Source organism: Microplitis mediator, chromosome 10 (assembly GCF_029852145.1).
Source record: "Microplitis mediator isolate UGA2020A chromosome 10, iyMicMedi2.1, whole genome shotgun sequence".
NCBI classification, from domain to species: Eukaryota; Metazoa; Arthropoda; class Insecta; order Hymenoptera; family Braconidae; genus Microplitis; species Microplitis mediator.
Window position 1 is genome coordinate 4,294,056 of NC_079978.1, and position 20,894 is coordinate 4,314,949.

The 20,894-nt window shown below is 28.6% G+C and overlaps 3 protein-coding genes across 5 annotated transcripts; 2 read left to right on the forward strand and 1 right to left on the reverse strand.

Annotated features, from left to right (window-relative positions):
• Window positions 1-5,579: 5,579 nt before the first annotated feature.
• On the forward strand, window positions 5,580-6,981 carry LOC130676476 (NKAP family protein CG6066). Its single transcript, XM_057482732.1, has 4 exons — window positions 5,580-5,730; window positions 5,891-5,975; window positions 6,081-6,487; window positions 6,807-6,981. Exons 1-4 carry the CDS (start codon window positions 5,645-5,647, stop codon window positions 6,979-6,981), a joined length of 753 nt encoding a protein of 250 aa, XP_057338715.1. The 5' UTR covers window positions 5,580-5,644.
• Window positions 6,982-7,036: 55 nt separating this feature from the next.
• Window positions 7,037-9,563, reverse strand: LOC130676477 (rhodanese domain-containing protein CG4456-like). 2 transcript variants are annotated; one of them, XM_057482734.1, is made up of 4 exons: window positions 9,396-9,563; window positions 8,311-8,508; window positions 7,266-7,425; window positions 7,037-7,178 (listed from the first exon to the last, which is right to left on the reverse strand). In XM_057482734.1, exons 1-4 carry the CDS (start codon window positions 9,448-9,450, stop codon window positions 7,124-7,126), a joined length of 468 nt encoding a protein of 155 aa, XP_057338717.1. In that variant the 5' UTR covers window positions 9,451-9,563; the 3' UTR covers window positions 7,037-7,123. The 2 variants fall into 2 exon arrangements, with proteins under 2 accessions (XP_057338717.1, XP_057338716.1); XM_057482733.1 differs by lacking the exon at window positions 9,396-9,563 and adding an exon at window positions 8,620-8,980.
• A 96-nt stretch (window positions 9,564-9,659) lies between these two features.
• LOC130676475 (angiomotin-like protein 1) lies at window positions 9,660-20,890 on the forward strand. Of its 2 annotated transcripts, none has more exons than XM_057482730.1 (12): window positions 9,660-9,791; window positions 10,424-10,556; window positions 10,617-10,801; window positions 11,391-11,855; window positions 11,957-12,240; window positions 12,304-12,704; window positions 12,768-12,913; window positions 12,993-13,315; window positions 13,383-13,517; window positions 13,597-13,775; window positions 13,834-14,009; window positions 17,151-20,890. In XM_057482730.1, the coding sequence occupies exons 2-12, from the start codon at window positions 10,472-10,474 to the stop codon at window positions 18,201-18,203; spliced, it is 3,432 nt and encodes a 1,143-aa protein (XP_057338713.1). In that variant the 5' UTR covers window positions 9,660-9,791; window positions 10,424-10,471; the 3' UTR covers window positions 18,204-20,890. The 2 variants fall into 2 exon arrangements, with proteins under 2 accessions (XP_057338713.1, XP_057338714.1); XM_057482731.1 differs by having other exon boundaries at window positions 13,852-14,009.
• The last annotated feature ends 4 nt before the right edge of the window (window positions 20,891-20,894 follow it).

A 20,894-nucleotide genomic window follows, 5' to 3' on the forward strand; every position in this document is an offset into this window, starting at 1 on the left:
TTAAAAGAAGAAATACCATTCTATTTTTTGTTTTTTTTTCATAATAATTTTCTTCGAAAAATTTTTGTAATCATATATGAAATATCAAAAATATGTTTCCTAACTTATACTATATTTTTAAACGGTAATATTTTTTATTTTAAAATAAGTTTTATATAGTGCAGTATTTTATAATGCACTCATCCAAAAAACAAACGATGCAAAACGATTTTATAAATTTTTTAGTGATTTTGGAAAGCTGTATTCTTTTGAAAATGGTCGTATCGGAACATTTAAAAAAGTAATTTGAAGCTTCAAATCTACAGTTTATTTAATTACAGTTGAAAAAGGAAAATTTCTTATCCTAAGATTATTTTGAAAAAATTTAATATAAAGTAATATTTGAAAAAATTAAAATATTTTATTTGAAAAAATTTAATATACAGTAATATTACTTAAAATTAGATATATTTTATGTTTAGTAATTTTTTAATTTTAATCTTCAGCCTCTATTATTCTAAAATTTTTTTTGGATACTCATTGAGACTTGTCCAGTCTTCACAGGACAGTATTGAAAGTATTGAAAGTATTGAACACTTAAGCTCCTACCCACCTCATCAACGGCATCATAAATCATTCATCTTATCACACGTCTGCACTGAATATAATTTTCGTTGTGCTACTGAAAACTTACCATCTTTTTTTAATGAAACTGTAATTAAAATTTCCCAAAAGATAATTGTGTACCCTAATTTACCTTTAGAGCCAAAGTAAAAGTTAAAATTCTTAGTAAAAGAGATCTATTTGAAAACCTCAAGAATATTGTTTTTGTTCTCCTTTGTTTTATTTAAACACATTTAGAGATACGTGTTGACCGACGGAAGTATGAAAATTGTCGTAGAAAAGTTATAGCTATGTTAGCATGACAAGAAATATTAAAATTTAGTAAATAATTTTATGAAATATGTTAGTTTTCTTTAAAATGAGCTGTAAATAATCTCACCTTCTATTTTAAAAGATTTTATATGCAAAAATATACTCGAATGGTATATAGCTTTAAAAATTTTCCAACCTTTTGAGCTGCAGATAAATAAATTTTTTTAAGGGAAGCAAATCCTTGAAGAAGAACCAATTATTTTTGAGTTTTTACCATTTCCGGTCTTAAGTCTATATTTTGACGCTTTTTTCGAAAAAAAATTTTACAGTAGACAGATGCAAGCAACATTACTTAGCTTATGATGATTCATGGAAGGCATTTATGAATATATATATATATATATATTAGAGTGTCTCAAAAAAATCGACTTTTTTTTTTTTCTTGAAGAACATTGAAAAATCGACAGAGTATCTCTAGACAAAGACCCTGTTAAAATATGAGACCTTAATATTAATATTTAAAGGTGGCGATTCACGATTTTCTATTTTCCATTTAAATAACATGGGAAAAAAAAAAATTTTAATTTTGGAATTTTATACCTCGGCGATGGCTTATTGAACAGATAAGTTCAGAATATATTTTTGTAGGGAATTGAACGCTCTACAAAAAAAGTCTCTTATCATTTTTTGATAAATCCATCTGTTCAAAAGTTATTGGAGCTCGAAGTGAAGTTAGAGTAAATTTCGAGATCTTTTTACTTTTCCGGCGATACTATCGGACTTATCATAAAATGTCATGAGATCTTTTTTGTAGACAATTTTATTTCCTACAAATTATCATTGATAAATTTTTTTTCAAATTCTGCATTGTTTTCTAGTTATTTCCATTTTTATGCCAAGCTTCTAAAAGAGTAGTGTTCTGATCGATTTTAAGAACTTGGCATTAAAATGGAAACAACTAGAAAACAATGCAGAATTTGAAAAAAATTTATCAATGATAATTTGTAGGAAATAAAATTGTCTACAAAAAAGATCTCATGACATTTTATGATAAGTCTGATAGTTTCGCCGGAAAAGTAAAAAGATCTCGAATTTTACTCTAACTTCACTTCGAGCTCCAATAACTTTTGAACAGATGGATTTATCAAAAAATGATAAGAGACTTTTTTTGTAGAGCGTTCAATTCCCTACAAAAATATATTCTGAACTTATCTGTTCAATAAGCCATCGCCGAGGTATAAAATTCTAAAATCAAAATTTTTTTTTTCCCATGTTATTTAAATGGAAAATAGAAAATCGTGAATCGCCACCTTTAAATATTAATATTAAGGTCTCATATTTTAACAGGGTCTTTGTCTAGAGATACTCTGTCGATTTTTCAATGTTCTTCAAGAAAAAAAAAAAAGTCGATTTTTTTGAGACACTCTAATATATATATATATATATATATATATATATATATTTGTTTATTAATAGGCCGTCGAAATATTTAAAATTTGTCAAAAATATTTCTTTAATTACAAATGTATATTTAATGTAATTAGCCTTGACTCAGTAAACTTGAAGTGGTTGATCCATTTCTTTATTTTTCTTGACACTCTACAATGCCAAGGGTTTTTTTTGTCTTTTTAATCTTTTCTTTCATAATCTGTCCGGTCAAAGTCTCGTTTTAATTTTATGACCCTAAATTGCCGATTGCGGAAAAACCATCACAAGGTAATTAAGCATAATTATAGACAAATATATTAAGATTCTTTGTTGATCTCCTTTCACGTAAACAGACAATTGTCGGGGTAAATTATTTTAAGTCTATTTATAATTTACTTTATTTAAAGTCATAAAACTTCCCGGTGAGGACAAGTCCCCACCCGGTATAACAAGTAATTTTAGTAATAAATAATTTTAAAATATATAAAAAAATACTTAGAAAAATACAGACAATAATAAATATTCGTGTGGCGGAAGTCATCATAAGAAATATATATATACAAATAGCAGTCAATACACTGTAAAAAGAGCGGTGTTAAAAATGGACATTTTAACTCCGCCCGGTGTTAAAATAAAATTACACCGATGTAGGACGAGTAATTCACCGGTGTTAACAATACCGATGTTAAATCGCGGTAACCGGTGTAAAAGCGGAGTAAAATCGGTGTAAAAGCAGAGTAAACTGCGTCCGCTTGGAGCATTAACTTTAAAGATTATAAAACACATAAAATGTCAGTTCTTTATGGAAATTAATGAAAAATATTATTTATTAACAAGTATAGTGATCGAGTAAGTAAAAATATTCACAAAGTAAAATATTTTTACACCGGTAAAGATATCTACACCGGCGGCGGCGTTATTTTAACACCGGTACAGAATATTTTATTAGAAACTTCCCTGATAGCCAAGTTGGCCGCAAAAGTTGGCATTTCCATAAATTGTCGGCAACTTTCCGAGGAACTTGTCAACAACTTTCAGCTCGTGTAACTGTCGCCGACAACTTGTAGTCAACTTGTCGTCAAGTTGGTCGCAACTTAGGTACACCAACTTTCTGATCAGAAACTCTGGCTATCAGGGATCATTTTATTTTTTAGTAACCCTGATAGCCAAGTTGGAGAGAAACTGACATGAAACTACAGCCGCATCTGGACACCACGTTGCTCGCAAAAGTTGATACTTCCAAAGTTGATCGACACTTTCTGAGAAAGTTGGTGGCAAAAGTTAGAAATTCAATAAGTTGACGGTAAATTGTGTCGCATTTTCTCAAAAAACCTGCATTCCAGTTGCGTCTCCATACTGACGTCAACTTTCTCAGAAAGTGGTGGTCACTTGTAGCCAAAAGTTGCAAATGCTAAAGTTGTCGACAGCTTGTCGTCAAGTTGGTCGCAAACCAATGAATACTAACTTTTGTACGAGAAACCCTGGTTATCAGGAAATCATTTTATTATCCGTAAAATAATGCTTGAATAATTCATATTTTACTATGGTTCCTTATTCTCACGCCGCTATGAAATTAATTACAACAATTGACAATTTAATTTTAAATTTTCTTGGTAATAATGAATTATTAATCAAAAGCTGCATTGGAATAATTTTAATATAGTATATTGTACAACTAGTGCGGTAAGTTGTCGATTGCCCCCAAGAGCGAAGTTGAGCGCACGAACGAAGTGAGTGCGCTCATTCGCTCGAGTGGGTAATCGACAACACCGCACGAATTTAACACAGTTTTTTTTATCATTAATGCAATATAAGTACTATCTTAATGCTCGCTGTTTTATTCTCCAAGTAGCTTTTTGCTGATTCAACTGTTGCCGCGACATTTTTGTGGGTTATACGATAATCTGCATACGGCAAGTAAATTTGAGTGCGACAAGTTTACTTGTCTTTATAGTATATACTCTATATACTAGTATATACAAGGAAACTATATAAAATATAAAAAAAATAACTTTAAATTAATAATTTAAAGATTAACCCTGGTACACTGTAAATAAATTATTTTTTTTTGTTTTTTTTTTTTAGTTGCGATTTCATGTGTTTTAAAATAATATTATATATCTAACTAATTGATTTGTTTAAATAATGAAAAAATTTAATCAGATTTATAGAGAAGATAATTTTTATTATAACAATTTCTATTGCATAAAAAATGATCAATACCAAATTCTGTAGATATTTTTTTTTCTCAATAAATCAGATACATAAAAAAATTGAACATTAAAAAACTATTATGAAAATGCTTTTATGTAAACATTTTTCAAGACCAAATGTTCGTGCTTATAATTAAACATAATTAAAGAATGGAAATTAAATAATAAACTTGAAAACATAGTTAGTTGAGTTAAAATAAAGGTAAGTTTAAGCAAGAGGAAAAAATCCTCGTTGGAATATATTCCAATAATAATATTCTAATATAATAATTTTTTAATGTTCAATTTTTTTATGTATCTGATTTATTGAGAAAAAAAAATATCTACAGAATTTGGTATTGATCATTTCTTATGCGATAGAAATTGTTATAATAAAAATTATCTTCTCTATAAATCTAATTAAATTTTTTCATTATTTAAACAAATCAATTAGTTAGATATATGATATTATTTTAAAACACATGAAATCGCAACTAAAAAAAAAAAAACAAAAAAAAAATTTATTTACAGTGTACCAGGGTTAATCTTTAAATTATTAATTTAAAATAAACTTACACAATTAACTTACAAATTTAATTAATTAGTTCTTTTTTAATTACACCAATCTGTTTTCAAAACAGATTTTGTTTTTTGCTAACAATAAAGAGTACAATTAACTGTCGTCGGTATTATAGTTTTTGGTGTTATTGACTGTCCAAGGAAGTTGGTAATGTAGAACTTAATCGATCTGTAGATAATAGAACTTTATAGATACTCTATGTTTCGATGACAATGATTGTTTTCATTTATTTCAATTCAAGTATTTATTATTTTATTACTAATTATTTTATATAAATCATATTTCGATGTGATTTATATTTTACAATTTTCTTTCGATAATTTTCTGTTTCGTAAATTTATACTGTTACAGATTTGAAGTTTTAAACTTTTGGTTTAGTCATAGATATTTCTTTTCGACGAGATTGTCTACTCGACAGCTTGTCGCATCTCGGAGATTTCGCATCGAACGAATGTCTTTTGGACAATGGCTCTGGCGCCCCCGTCGTGTAATAACGTGGCGATAATGAGAACTAATATTAAAAATAAACACTTTACATATGGTATGAGTATATGTATATATATATGTATGTATTTATTTAGAGTTTAAAATGGATGCACGTAGACGAGAACGCGAAGAAATTGGTTTAGTTGGTGTAAGTCGTGTTTGGGGTAAATCACCAACAAGAATAGAAGAGTAAGTTTAGTTTTTTCATCATCAATAATTTATATAAATTTTAATTATATTTACACAGGCGTTAATTTGTATAAAATATACTTGACAACTTTCCTAACCTAAAAATAATTTTTATCAGACGTTTACTTTTGTTTATTAGATAAATTTTTTGTGTTTATAGTTCTGATGATGAAGATGAGATAGCTGTCAAAAAACATGATCATTCACCTGAGCGACGTAAGAAACATAAAAAAGATAAAAAGAAAGTACGTATTTTTAATATACGAGTGTGAATGTAGCAGCCGTCAGACAAATTTAAAATTATAAATGAATAGAGTAAGTAATTAATAAAATAATAATTTTTGTTACAGAAAAGTAAAAAATTAAAAAAAGAAAAAAAAGCGAAAAAGGAAAAAAAGAAGAGCAAAAAAAGAAAACGTAAATATTCAGAGAGCAGTTCAAGTAGTTCAGGATCGTCTGGTGAAGAGAATGGTAAAGTGCAGTGGGTAGAAAAAGGTAGTGAGCAGCCTAAAAGTAAAAAGAGACGAGGCTCCAGTTCTGATGACAGCGGTGACGAGAGTGTCGTTGGACCGATACAAAAACAGCATGTGACTTTGTCTGCCAAAGACTTTGGTAAGGCATTGCTGCCTGGTGAAGGTGCTGCAATGGCTGCTTATATTGCTGAGGGCAAACGTATTCCACGTCGTGGTGAAATAGGTCTTACATCTGATGAAATCGCTTCTTATGAATCTGTTGGATACGTTATGAGTGGTAGCAGGTATATAATAATTACATTATTAATTATAGTTAATTCCGCAAAAAGCTGATACAGATAAGAGAAATTTTTTTTTAATTTTCACAAGTGATCAATATTTTTAAAATAGAGAAAAATTTCACCATACCTGCGCCAAGAGTTTAAATTCCTGCCCTGCTTAAAGGAAAATGGAAAGAAAGTCGTTCTTTTCTCTTATCAGGAAATAAATTATAAAAATTAGCACATGCGCGATTTTTCCCGCAGAGGCAAAAATTTAAACTTTCAGATGCAGATCTGGAGAAGAAAACTTGAATTATTTATTTATAATTAATTTAATTTTTAGACATCGACGAATGGAAGCTGTCCGAATACGAAAAGAAAACCAGATCTATTCAGCAGATGAAAAACGTGCGCTGGCGATGTTCAGTAAAGAGGAACGTCAGAAACGTGAGAATTTAATCCTAGGACAATTCAGAGAAATGGTCAGCCAGAAGCTGGCTCAGGAACAAAATAAATAACTGTGTATTATGTATATAAAAAATCTTTTTAATTTATTAGATTAATTAAACATTATGCTCATGTATATAATTACTCGTTAATTATAGATTTTATGTTAAGTAATTAACTTCATTAAATATTGTAATTATTTATATTTAGAATTTATGGCTTTTGTTTACTTTCCCATTCAGACCAACCTCCGATGTAATTATACGCACTGTAAAAATTATAAATTGCATTGAAGAAGTTTATATTTAAAATAAATTATAATTTATATTATATTATATATCATTGAGTAATTTACTTTTCATATCCAAGTTTCAGTAATTCTCGTTGAACATTAGCACTTCTTACTCCAGATCTACAACTCAATACTATTTTGGTATCTTTATCAGGCTTTGGTTTATGATATTGGTTTTTAAATTCTTCATCTGTTAAGTTCAACGCGTTGAATACATTACCCACTAAAAATAATTAACATTAAATCAGTCATTTATTTTTAAAAATAAAAACGATGATGAAAATATACGTCCGACAATTTTTTAGTTTTAAAAAATAGATAAACAAAAGTATTTAAGGCCATTCTCAGACGGTGCGCCCCTCCCTCACTTTTTTAAAATATTCAATGACTCAATTGTAATGACTATTCAAATTTTGATAATTAATTAAAAGATAATTGAAGCATTAATAGAAAAAAGGTCAACGCAGTTTATGATTTTGCTGAGATACAGATTTTAAAAAAAATCATTTCCAGTTGATATCAATTAGGAGTCAAACGAAATTTGGAAAATAAATTTCAGTAAAATCTTCATGTCAACATAATTTTGAATGTCAAATTTATTTACATTTACATTTTAAATTCTATATCTCGGCGAAATTGTAACTGCGTTGTCCTTTTTTCAATTAATGTTTTAATTTTTTTTTAAATTAATTACTAAAATTTGAATACTGTTATGACACTTCAAGCTCAATGAATATTTTTAAAAAGTGGGGGCACTGTCTCAGAATGCCTTTAAGGATTAGTATAAAAAAATACTTTGTACATAATTTTTTATGTGTGAATGTAGCAGACATCAGACAAATTTAAAATTATTAATAAATAGAGTAAGTAGTCAATAAAATAAAATTTTTAAAAAATGCGCATTTAAAAAATTTTGAAGTTAATAACTGCATTTTTTAAAAATTTTATTTTATTAACTACTTACTCCATTTATTAATAATTTTAAATTTGGTTGATGTCTGCTTCACGCACACTCATATTTTTTTAGGAATATTGTATTTCTTTTTTTAAAAATAAAAAAATAGTCGATTGATTCCTGATTTCGTCATAAATAAAAACATATATTTACTAGGTATATGAATACTTCCAGGTAACTTTCCAGTTTCGTCAATCTCTTTTTGCTCTCTAACATCAATTATCAAAACCTTATCATCTTTCTGATCTTTTATAAGTTCTTCATAACCAATTACATTCTTTTCATCACCCTGACCTCGCATATTGTCGGACGTCGTCGAATAATTAACACTATTTACCAATCCCACTTTGCCTAAAAAAAAAAATATATATATAAAACTCATACATCCTATTGCGAAAACTGATAGTTCATGGATAAATAAAAAAGTATGTGTATATATTTATCATAAGAATAAACTTATACTTTTAGTGAACTGATTGACTCCCTCAATATGAAATATTTTACATAATTTGTTTTTATCTTTACAAATATAACCACAACATGAGCGTAATAAAATAACACGATAACCACGAATAAGTAAATTATTCATAATAATAACAATAATATCAATAATAATAAATCCAAAAATATCTTTCTCCGTTTTCTTTCTTAATCTTATCCTTATGTTTTTTTTTTTTTTATAACTCCAATTATGTAATTTTTTTGTATTCTATCTTATCTCTATTAAATACTCGTCTAATTAAACGTAACAACTGTTAAATATTCTTTTAAAACAATTATTGTTATTATTAACAATTACACAATTGTTTAATTATTTTTAATTCAACAGTTAATTAGTTTTTATATTTTTCCTTAAATGTCTTAAAATTAAGATCCTGAAGTTAGCAGACAATGATTGGAAAAATTTTTTTTCGACTAATTAATTGAAAAAAAAAAAATCTTAAAAAATGCACTTGTAGTAAATTCAAAAAATTATGGGCGCAATTTTTAAAAACATTTTTTTTTTTATAATTTATCGTTTTTAAAAAAATTCAAAAATTATTAAACGTCAGCCAAATTCAAAAATTTTCAATCTGGAAGATTTTTTTGAACATAAAAATTCGACATCATATATATATATATATATATATTTTATTATTTATCAAAATTTGAATGGTAAAGAATCGTAATTTTGACAGAAAGTTTTTTTAAAATAAATTTCTATATTTAATATATTTAAATATTTTATAAATACACACATGTAGATATGTATATATACGTATATATACACACATATATGTATATATTATTCATCCGAATTTATATGACAAGACGTACAAATGTATAGACACTTTAGACACTTATCTTGTGAAACAGAATGAAAAAAAAAATAAAAAAATAAAAAAAAAAGATAGTGATCATGTGAAAATTGTAAGAGAGTTGTGGCCCCTTTTTTAACATGTGTCGCACTCTTACGAGGAATGTGCAAAGTTAGTAATTTTTATTTTTCTCCTCCAACTGCTATGGACTAATGTAATGTAAGAGACTGAGACGGACGTTTCTGTGTTAAGTGTATATTGTAACTTATTTTTTTTTATTTAAATTTATTTATTGTTTAAAGCCTTTTTTTTTCATTAAGAATATCCTTCTCCAGAGTAAGTTCTTACACTAATTAATAACTAACTGATCTATCAGCTAACTTACACTATAAGACGTAAAGTTAAATTTATTTATGATGGTTTAAAAAAAAAATGATAATAAAAATAAAGTACAAGATGAAAAATTTGTGGCGAATCCGTCCTTTTGTTTGTTTGTGTAACTTTCTGACTTTATATGTTAAGTGTTTTAAAAATAATTCCTCCATTATTATTATTATTATTATTATTATTATTATTATTATTATTGTTACTATTACTATGCTACGTAATAATTAATTGATTGATCGATTAATTTTATTGTTGATAATTAAATTACATATATATACACACATATACACATATATGTACATATATATATAATTTTATCAATCGTGTGATTCATTTGTTAGGTATTTGGAAATGATGAATTAAATTGATTGTAATATGAGATTATATAAATTCCATAGTGTTGACACCTCTGTCATTCATCTGGCTCATCATGGCCACGACTTTTTTTTTATTTAAAATTTTAATTTTTTGAATTTTATTTATTTAAAATGTCCGCTATCATTATTATTTAACTTTTTGTTTCGTCATAAGGATTAAATTATTCAAAGTATTTATTAATTAATTTTTTTATATTTGTACAGATTAATTTAAAGATAAAAAACAAATATACACACAAATGAACGTATAAAATGAGTTCTATTCAACAAACTGGTAGATTCCTGCCGTTTACTAATAACAGCAGCAATATACAGCGTAAGCAGTTGTCGACTCAAGGTAATTTTTAGTTTTATTTTTATTTATTATTCAGTGATGTTTATATTTTATTTTTTTTAGGAGCATTACCACAAAGTTTGAGCGGAAGTGATACCGACGTATCAACATCCAATGAAAATTTAAGCAATGAGGAGAGATACGTTATAAGACATACTGCTAGACAAGAACCTCAAGGCCAGGAAAATCAACAACAGCAAAGTCCATCAAGATCTTCCAGCCATAAAGAAAATATACCAAATATTCAAGTAAATATAAACCATGACAACAATAATTTTATATATATCATAGTTTTATATTTTTACAAAATATATAAAACAATAATTTAGACTTCCATTGGCAAATAATAAAGAGATTAATTTTAATGTTTCTATATATTTTTTATAAATTTACTCAATAAACTGTAAAAAATCCAGTGAATTTGGAGTGATGACGGATTTTATTTAAATGGAAATTCAATCGGAGTTCCGGAGTTTAAAAAAAAAATCAATCGACATCCGGAGTAAATCGGGAGTTAGTTTTTTAACCGGAGTTCGGAGTGATCTGGATTTTATTTAACTTCGATTTGAAATTTTAATATTAAAATAAACTCCCCTTTGGAGTAAATTTCACTCCGAGGTGAATAAATAAATAAGCAGTCACTCCGCAAATTTTTTACAGTGTACTTATATATTTTATTTAAATTTTTCAAACGATCGGTACCCAAGATTTTATTTTCATGAATTATTAATTTGAATTTAAAAATAAAATTGTAGATTAATGAATATTTTTTTACAAGACAGTTTAATTGCACGGATGAATGAATAAATAATGAATATTAATATTTTTCTAATGTAGGGTAACTTGATAAATCGTAATAGCTTGAAGGATAGTTTAAATGGATCAAACAGAAACAGTTTGAAGGAGAGTTTAAATGGGTCAAATAGAAATAGTCTTAAAGACAGTATCAATGGATCGAATCGTAACAGTTTGAAGGACAATTTGAGTAATCGAACGAGCGTGGGATCTAATCGTAGTAGTCTCGATATATCAACCAGCTCATACAATACACTTATTATTCATAATGCTAATGATGAAAATGGCTGGTCACCATCTGGACGTTTGTCTAGTATCGTTCGCGAGCATGCCGGCGATGTGGGTTATTTGTATAGTGAAGGGGGAGGTGGTGGCAAAGGTCACTCAAATAGTCCGACAATGCAATCCTTAACGAGTTTACCGCATGACGAACGTTTTTACGACCAGCCGAACAATGGATGTCAAGAAATTAACGATATTCCTGATGATTATCTTAATCAGTCTCAGGTATTTTGTTAATATTTTTATTCATAGTTTTATAGTTGATAAAAATAATTCTAATGTGTGGTAATTATATATATTTATTAATTTATTTTTATGGTAAATAGGTTTTGAAACATCTTGCGAAAGAAGTTAAGCCGTACTCTAAGCTACAGAGTGGTGGAAATAATTTAGAAATAAGAATGCGCGATGTCGATAGAGCTAAACAAATAAATAATGAGTTCAATGATCGTTCCCAGTCGTCTTATACGTCGATACTGATGCCTGCGAAAAGTAAACACAGATTACTAGGACCTACGGAAAAATTAACATTGTCAAGATCACAACCGGATTTATCACGAATTGACAAACTAGATTTCGATGGCTATGATTCACCTGCGACATCTCCACGGTAATTTATTTTATTTATTGAATAATTAAACTGAAATTAATAAACTTATTTTTGAATTAAAAGGCCTCAAACGAAAGGCAGAGAGGAAGTTGAGATAGCAACTGGTGAAATTTGGCCCCCATCTGAAATGGTCCAAATAATTATTCAAGAGAACAGTGCCCTGAAGCTTCAACTAGAGCGATGTTACAGTCAAGTTGCTAAATCACAAAAATTAGAGCAAGAAATATCAAAAGTTCATCGTGCACACGAAGAGTTGGCTGCATCATGTGAGCGACGTGAAAAACTTGAACGTGCGGCTCGTCTCAGGCTTCAAAACGACTGTCGTCGGTTGACTGAATTAAATCGTGCTTTAAGAGATCAAATTGATTTAATGTCTTCACGATCTGATAATCCACCGATCGTTGAGTCCATGCGTAAAGAATTGACGCAGAGAGAACTATTGATTGGACAACTTATTACTCAAAGTAAAATTTTATTTACTTGGTTATAAATTCTCATTTTTTTTTAATTAATTTTATTTTTTGTAGATAAAGAGTTAGCGGCCTCCAAGGAGAGACAGGAAATAGAATTAGCAGCACAGCGGGCAACTTTGCAAGAGCAACGAACGCATATTGACATTTTAGATACCGCATTAACAAACGCCCAAGGGAATGTTGTGCGCTTAGAAGAAGAAGTACGGATCGCTAATAAATTAATCATTAGTTCATTTATTATTTGTGATTCTGTATCTTTTTTTTATTATTTTTTTTTAGTGCCGTAAAAAACAAATTTATGTAGAGCGTGTGGGTCAGCTACAACGCGCATTATCGTCATTACAAGCTTCAAGTGACAGACGTGAAGAGACTGAGCGACATTTACGCGGTCAACTTGAACGCGAATTACGTGAAGGTGGTAATGGAGTTAATGGCCACGAGCATTCATCGAACGGAGAGACAATAACTGAATTAAAGAGACGACTACGCGAGCGAGATGAAAAAATAATGTCGCTTGAAGGTGACGTTGCTAAATGGGAGCAACGATATTTGGAGGAAAGTGCGTTACGTCAAGCAGCCATTGACGCAGCAAGTCTTCCCAAGTAATTTTATTTTAATAAATTAAATTTATGCAAACATTACTTGTATTAATAATAATTTATTTAATAGGGATGCTAAAATAGCAGCTTTGGAGAAGACAAGTCAAGACGCTGAAAAAATGATCGCTGAAGCGAGATCTGAAAAAATGCGTCACATGGATGAAGTTCATGCCGCTCAGAAAAAATTAGCTGACCTTGAATCTCGGTAATCATCATTTAAATTTTCAAACTGACAACTATTTAATTAAAAAATGAAATAATGAATTAATAATAAAATTGTTCAGAATGAAAGATCTAGAGTCAAAGCTAGCTGAGCGCGATGCAATGATACGTGTCCTCCAGAAGCATACATACGACAAAGACAGTAGCAGCAGCAGTGGAATGGGCAGTTATCCAGCAGTACATTCCTCTCATTCAAGCACGTCTGCGGATCACACTGGACTAACAGGCACTCCTGAATTAGGTAGGTATTGTTCTAATGTCACGAAAGCAATCGATGCATCTGCATTGTCTCATCGTAGTTTCACGTATGTCATCAGTGAGCAGTGTGCTGGGTGGGACCAGTGGCTACGGCAGTACTGGAACATCCTACGGCGTTACTGACAGCTACAAGTATCGTAAGCAAGGTAGTTTTGAACAAACAAACAAGAGCCTTGATGATCAGCTCAAAGAACTTGATTCCCAGCTACTCAGTAAGGTAGGCAGAATCTCCACAGTGTAGTTGTGTGTTCAATTTGTTACAATATACATTTATATATATATATACTATTATTATTATTATTTTTATTACTATACTATTATTTTAAAAATACATATTTTTATTTTTCTTCTGCGTCTTGATTCATTTTTATTGAGAAGTTTTTTTTTTATTTTTTGTTCTTCATTTTTATGCTTAAATTCATTTATTTTTAATTGATAATACGTATTATTATTACTATTATTATTGTTAATGTTATAATATTATAAAAGCGGGAATTAATTGTTTGATTTTTATAATTTATTCTTAATCGCGTATATTTTTTATTTGTTTTTTGTTTTTCTTTGGCAACGGTTATTAGATTTTTCAGATTATGAAAAAAATATTTTAAAATAAGGTCAATTTTACAAGGTACCGTACTAGCATTTGTGTGGAGTGATTTTAGTTTAATTTTTTTACTTTTTTTTTACTTTATAAAATTGAGAATATTAAACATTGTCATGTATAATTTAATTAAATTATTATTATTATTATTTATATTTTTAGTTATTTTATTTTTAACAAAACAAAATACTTGGCAATGTTTAATTACTCTCGGTATGCTTGTTTTATTACGCAACTTAAAATAAAAACTGCATAACATTTAAGGTAATTCTTTCGCTGCTTTAAAAGTAAATTAAAACAGAACTAGTTTAGTTGTTAACTTAAAAAAAAACTATATATATTTATATATAAATATACATATACATATATTAATTTAATTATTTATTTAACGTAAATTTACAAGGCGATTGTAAAATTAATTAAAAAAAAAAAACGTTGAGCATAATAGAAACTAAAATACTGTTTTCATATTACCTGCATTTAAACTACGAGTTTTAATACTTGTTTAGTCAGTTGAGAAAAAATTTCAAGCTCATTGAGCGTATCACTACCAAATTTATTTCATGTTTTTATTTTAATTGTTTGTCGAGTCCTTTATTCTGAAGATTAAAAGAAATTTATTGTCAAGAAAACTTAATACAAAATAAGTTGTCATCTATCTAACAAACTCATTGATTTTGATACTTGCATAATCATGGAATAACGTTTTTCTCTTGACATAATATAAAAACATTTATGACTTATCAGGGGTTCGTACCTCTCTCTCTATTACACTCAAGTCCACGAATGGTACTATCTTTGTTGCACTTGTGCAGTAAATGGAAACTTTGGCCGAGTTATTCTCTTAAACAAACGAATATTGTCAAACAATTTAAGCGCACTTCGCTAGATCAGACAGTAATGCATCAATGTGCGGTCTGTATTTTGTATTTAGAGATTTTGTTACCGAAAAAAACTCAGACGAAAATATCTGGTAACTCCTGTTATGACATTTTAAATTAATTTAATTTTTTTATAAAGTCGGGAGTATCTTTAGGGCATGTTCAGAAACACACTCTGGAAGAGAAATATTCAACTCCTGCGTTCAGAAATATCCTCTAGTCGAACCAGAGGTGCGATTTAACATTACAAAGTCACTAATCACACCTGGATAGCTAATTTTTCACCTCCAGAGTGTATTTCTGAACACGCCCTTAAAGTGAAACGTCACCGATCCTTTTTTTTATACTCTGAGAAATTAACGGAACTATTTTTGTTGCACTCCCTTAGTACATGAAAATTTAAAAACAATCATATCCGGAGGCGAAATAGAATTGTTTTAAGTATAAAATAATTTGCCTTCTAATGAGACTTCACAAAACGCAAAAAAAATTTCGCTTAAGGTTTCAAATCTTTTTCGCTAAATTAAATTAAAACTCAAAATGAAATAAGAGGCCGTTTATAAAATACATCACGCAAAATTTTACCTCTTTAGATCCCCTCTCCCCCCATCAATATTACGTCGCAAATAATCGACCGCCCCCCCATATATCTAAAAATATGAAACGAATGACTTTTTATCGTAACAAAAAAATAAAATTTCAAAAAACTGAGAAAAAAATTTCCAAATTGTTTGATGCATTGCGAACGTCATGTTTCCTTAGATCCCCGACTCTCCTTGTCATATCTTGTCACAGTAAGCGACACCCCCTCCCCCTCCATAAGTGCAAACGTATTTTCTAATCAACCCCTAAATGAAATTGAGTAAAAAATCGTGCGCCAGATATTTAAATTCTAAATTTCAATGCAGGTAATAATGAAAAATATAGTGTGTGGCGGGAAAAAACACGATTTGAAACGGTGCGATGTCAGTCGACCTCACTCTCGTTTGAAATCGTTTTCATCTTTCGCCACACAATATATTACTAATTAACAACCGAAAAAAAAATTATAGCTTTAATACTTGAATAAAAAACAAAATAATTATTTAAAAAAAAAAATAAATCGTATTGTGGAGATTCAATTTTAAAAATTTTTATTTAATGTATAAACTATTTATTAATCTCTTTTTATAAATTATTAATAAATTATAATAAGTAATTTGTGTTTGTTATTATTTTTAAAATTTATTAGTCAGCAAAAGGATTACTTTAAAGATTTAATATCTAAGTGAAATCCACAATACCCATTGATTGTTTTTAAAGGTTTAATTAACTAGATGAAATCTATTAATCTATAATAAATAATGTCGGTAATTAGGTAAAAATAAACTAATGTAATTAGTGACTTTGATAAAGGTGATTTGATTAATTATCAAAAGTTTGTCAATAAAAATTAACTTTTTAAAGTCTGATAATAATTAAAAATAATTAAAAATTGAGTTTAAAATAAAACCATTAATTTTTAATAATCGTCTAAACAGTTAAATTTTTTTTACTTCATTTGCTTAATTCATTTATTTTACATAAAAATAATTATTGTCATGTTATCAATTATTATTTATTATTATAAATATAATTAATTATTATATATAATAAGTGTAGAGAGATTATACCTGATTTTACGTGATTAATAAGTTTTCTTTTATATTTTTTTATTTTGATTTGAAGTTTGATCCCAACTAATTCCTCTGTAAAAAAAAAGAAGAGAAAAATCCTATCCTAATTATCAGAGTGCGCATGAGCTATTGTGGCGAGCACTAACCCAATTACAAAAAAAATCCAAACACACAAATCCTGGTTTCCTTTTCCAACGTAGGTATTTTTCTCTCTTTTTCAGCGGGCACTTTGCTGTTTTCCAGGATTCTCTAATCCAGGCACTGCGTCGCGAAAAGGAAAAATATCCAAACCACTATTGGCAGGCGTAGATCATAGCACTGGTAGTTCCAGTACCGCTTCAAGTAAGAGCCGTCTGTTGGACGACTCTGGGGGTGAACCAACTGTTGCTGGTGTTGGTGTTGGTGTCGGTAGTGGTGGTGGTGTTGGTGGTGGTGCTGGTGGAGGAGTAGGAGTAGGAGTAGGAGTTGGAGGAGGAGGAGGAGGATTGATTGAATTTACTAGCTCAACATCTGCGAGATACAACAAACAACCTAACAATGTTGTCGCTGTATCGTCACGTTTGTCTGACGGTAAACCTGAGGATATGATGTTACTAGAGAAGCAGGGCAGAAGTTCACAGAGACAGCGTATGCAGGAAGGCGAGCCTCGTAGAGCCGGCAGTCTGCCACCAAGTTCATTGCCACGTCCACCACGTGCTTTGAAATCAAGTGGAAATTCACGTTACTGTCGATTGAGTGATACTGAGACACGAAAAAAATCCGATCCTGGACCCAGTGTCATCGACACCATAAAAACGGCACGTGACTCGGGAAATTGTACTCTAGAGTATGGAAGATTTGACAGCAGCAAAGGATTTAGACGCAAAAAATCAGTTGCTGATGCTTTTGTGCCAAACACTTTGAAGAAACCGTCCAGTGGTGAATACGAACGACTGGGTGATGTTGACAGAAAGAAGACGATACTTGGTGGTGGTGGGAGTGGTGGTGGGGATGTCAAACATCGTGAGACTCAAGGACGTTCGTTGATACCACCCCCTTCAAGACGCATCGTGGGTGACTATGGAAGATTGAGTGACGGTGATGCCAAAGCTACACTGAGAAAACAAACTGGCGGTTTATCAGCACGTGGATTGAGTACTGGCAGTATGGTCAGCAGCAAAAGCGGTGGACGTGACTCTGGTGGGACTGCCAGTAGCGAAGCATCCACATCTTCGTTACCACCTACTAAAGCTAGATCTATACCGCGACCAAGTAATTACCGTATACAATTTTAATTTTATCCGTGAGCTTCTTTGATGTTTTTAATCATTTGATATGTGATTATTATTATTATTAATATTAATATTAATTTTATATAAGAATGTGGATTAAGATAATAAGAAGGGAATAGATTTAATCGTCAGGCTGTTATATAAAATCTGTAATTTGTTTAAATTTTTTAGTCTGGAATCTCGAGTACGCCATAATAATTTTTAGTATTTTTTTTCCATATAATTATTTTTTAATTATAATTTCGATAACTAAAAAAGCGCTCCGTTAAGTCCATCACAAGTCATAATAATTATAATTTGACAATATATATATATATAACACATATTTATGTTAATAATTATAAAAACTAGTCATTACCAAAGTAATAATCATTTTTATGCACAATGAAAATTAATTTTTTTATTTGTAAATTTATCTTCCATAAAATATTGAATATTTAATTAATTAATCAGTAAGGTTTTAATTAAAAAACAAAGTTTTGTAACAGTGCCTTTTTTTGAATGCCTTTACAATTGGTCAGTACAACTGTCAATTTTGTGCCTTTATACATAATTATTGATATTGAGTATTTACAACAAACGAAAATTTAAAATAAAAATAAAATAATGATCTTATAGTGTAGGGTTTCATAAGACTGAGAAAATGGATATTGACGCAATTAAATAAATTTTTTTTTTTACTTTTAATTTGCTCTACTTGTCATACATGAACAAAATATTATATTGGGTAGCGAGAGATGAATCAAGCCGACTTTAGACGCAAGTAAGCCTTCATCCCGCCACTCATATTTTTCATAATTACTTGCATTGAAATTTGAAGTTCCAATGCCTGTCAGTCGTAATTTGGATCTAAATTCTAACCGCTGAAAATGATACTGAAGTTAGCCGACGTCTAATAATTTTTAGATTTTTTTAAAAAGAAAAATTATAAAAAAAAAGAATTCAAAAAATTGCACTTACAGTTTTTTTAGTTTTCTACATGTGCATATTTTTAGTTTAGTTTTTTTTAAATTGATTTGTTGCAAAAAAAAAATCAAAAAATTTTCAATTGTCTGTTGACTTCAGGATCATCCGCTGAAATAAATTCGGAAACTAATTTTTCACTAGACTTTTAGTCACAGGTCAGAAATGTGATAGTAAAGTTATGATACTGAAGTTAACAGACGTCTAATAATTTTTGGATATTTTTTTTTAGACGATAAACCATAAAAAAAAAAATATTTGAAAAAATTGCACCTGTAGTTTTTTTAATTTTCTACATGTGCATATTTTTAGTTTTCGTTTTTTTGTAACTGATTTGGTGAAAAAAAAATCCGAAAATTTCTAATTGACTGCTAACTTCAGGATCATAGTAAAGTTAGCAGACATTTGAAACTAAAAAAAATTTTTTTTAACAGATAAATAATGAAAAAAAAACTATTTCTAAAAAATGCGCATGTCGGAAATTTCATAAATTATATGTGCAATTTTTCAAAATGTTTTTCTTAATATTTATTTTTTTGTTAAAAAAAAATCAAAAAATTTTTAAATGTCTGCTAACTTTATTGTCATATCAGAAATTGGCTCATTTCGATTGATTTAACAGGCATTAAAACTTTTAGTTTCAGTGCAGATAATGCGAGAAAAAAATATAATAATTAAAATAATTCTACCAAATTGAAACAAAAAGTCGACGTGGTAAATTTGACTGTACACCAAAGGTCGATCCTTTTCTTATTATTTTATTTATCCTATTTCATAAATATATATATATATATATATATATTAAATAATGCAACCAAGTGATTAGTTTAATGATAGTTAATAATTATTTTAATCAATCAATATTTATTTGTGCTTGTGTTTATAAATTAAAAAAAAAATCTAACGTCGATAGATCTAAAAAAATAATGGAGTGTTTTAGTTAGTCAGGATATTTAATGTTCAATAAGCTGTAAAATTATTTATAAAGAATAATTTTTTTTCGATTGTGATGTAGATTAGACTTAGATCTAAATTTCTCGCTTAGTATAACAATTTTTGTGTGTATGTGTGAAAGTAAGAATCAGCTATTTACTATATTGTATAGCAATGCGTACTGATCTTTGATGATTTTATCTTGCATTGATTTTTTTTTTACAATCATAATAGTCGTGAATTATTAATATTTGATTCAATTAAATATTTTTTATAAAAAAAAAAATTGTATGCAAGAATACCAAAATCTTTTTCATTAGTCACCAAAGATATTTATTAATATTTTCTCGTTAATTGTACGTTGTAACCAAATATTTTAAAAAATTTAATATTTTGCGTATTACATGTATAATTAAGCGACGAAAAAAAAGAAAGAAATTGCGATGATTGTTTTTTAAAAACGTTTGCTCTCTATTTTTTATAAAGCCCTATTGGTAATTTATTATTATTTTTATTATTGTATTTATTTTTTATTTATTAAATTTTTTTGGCTAGAAAATAGACAGTAAGCAAACTGTTAAAATTGAATGTATAAAATGTCATGACAATTGTAACTGTAGTAATTAATGTGTATGATGTATTTTAAGCCTTTCTACTAACAAAGTAATAAAGTACCAATGTATTGTTTTTGTTCATTGAAAAAAAAAAAAAAAAGCTTTTAAAAAATTACATTCGTAGTTATGATGTAAAGGAATTGTATGAAATACAAAAAAAATTGTTGTGAAAAATATTTCTTAT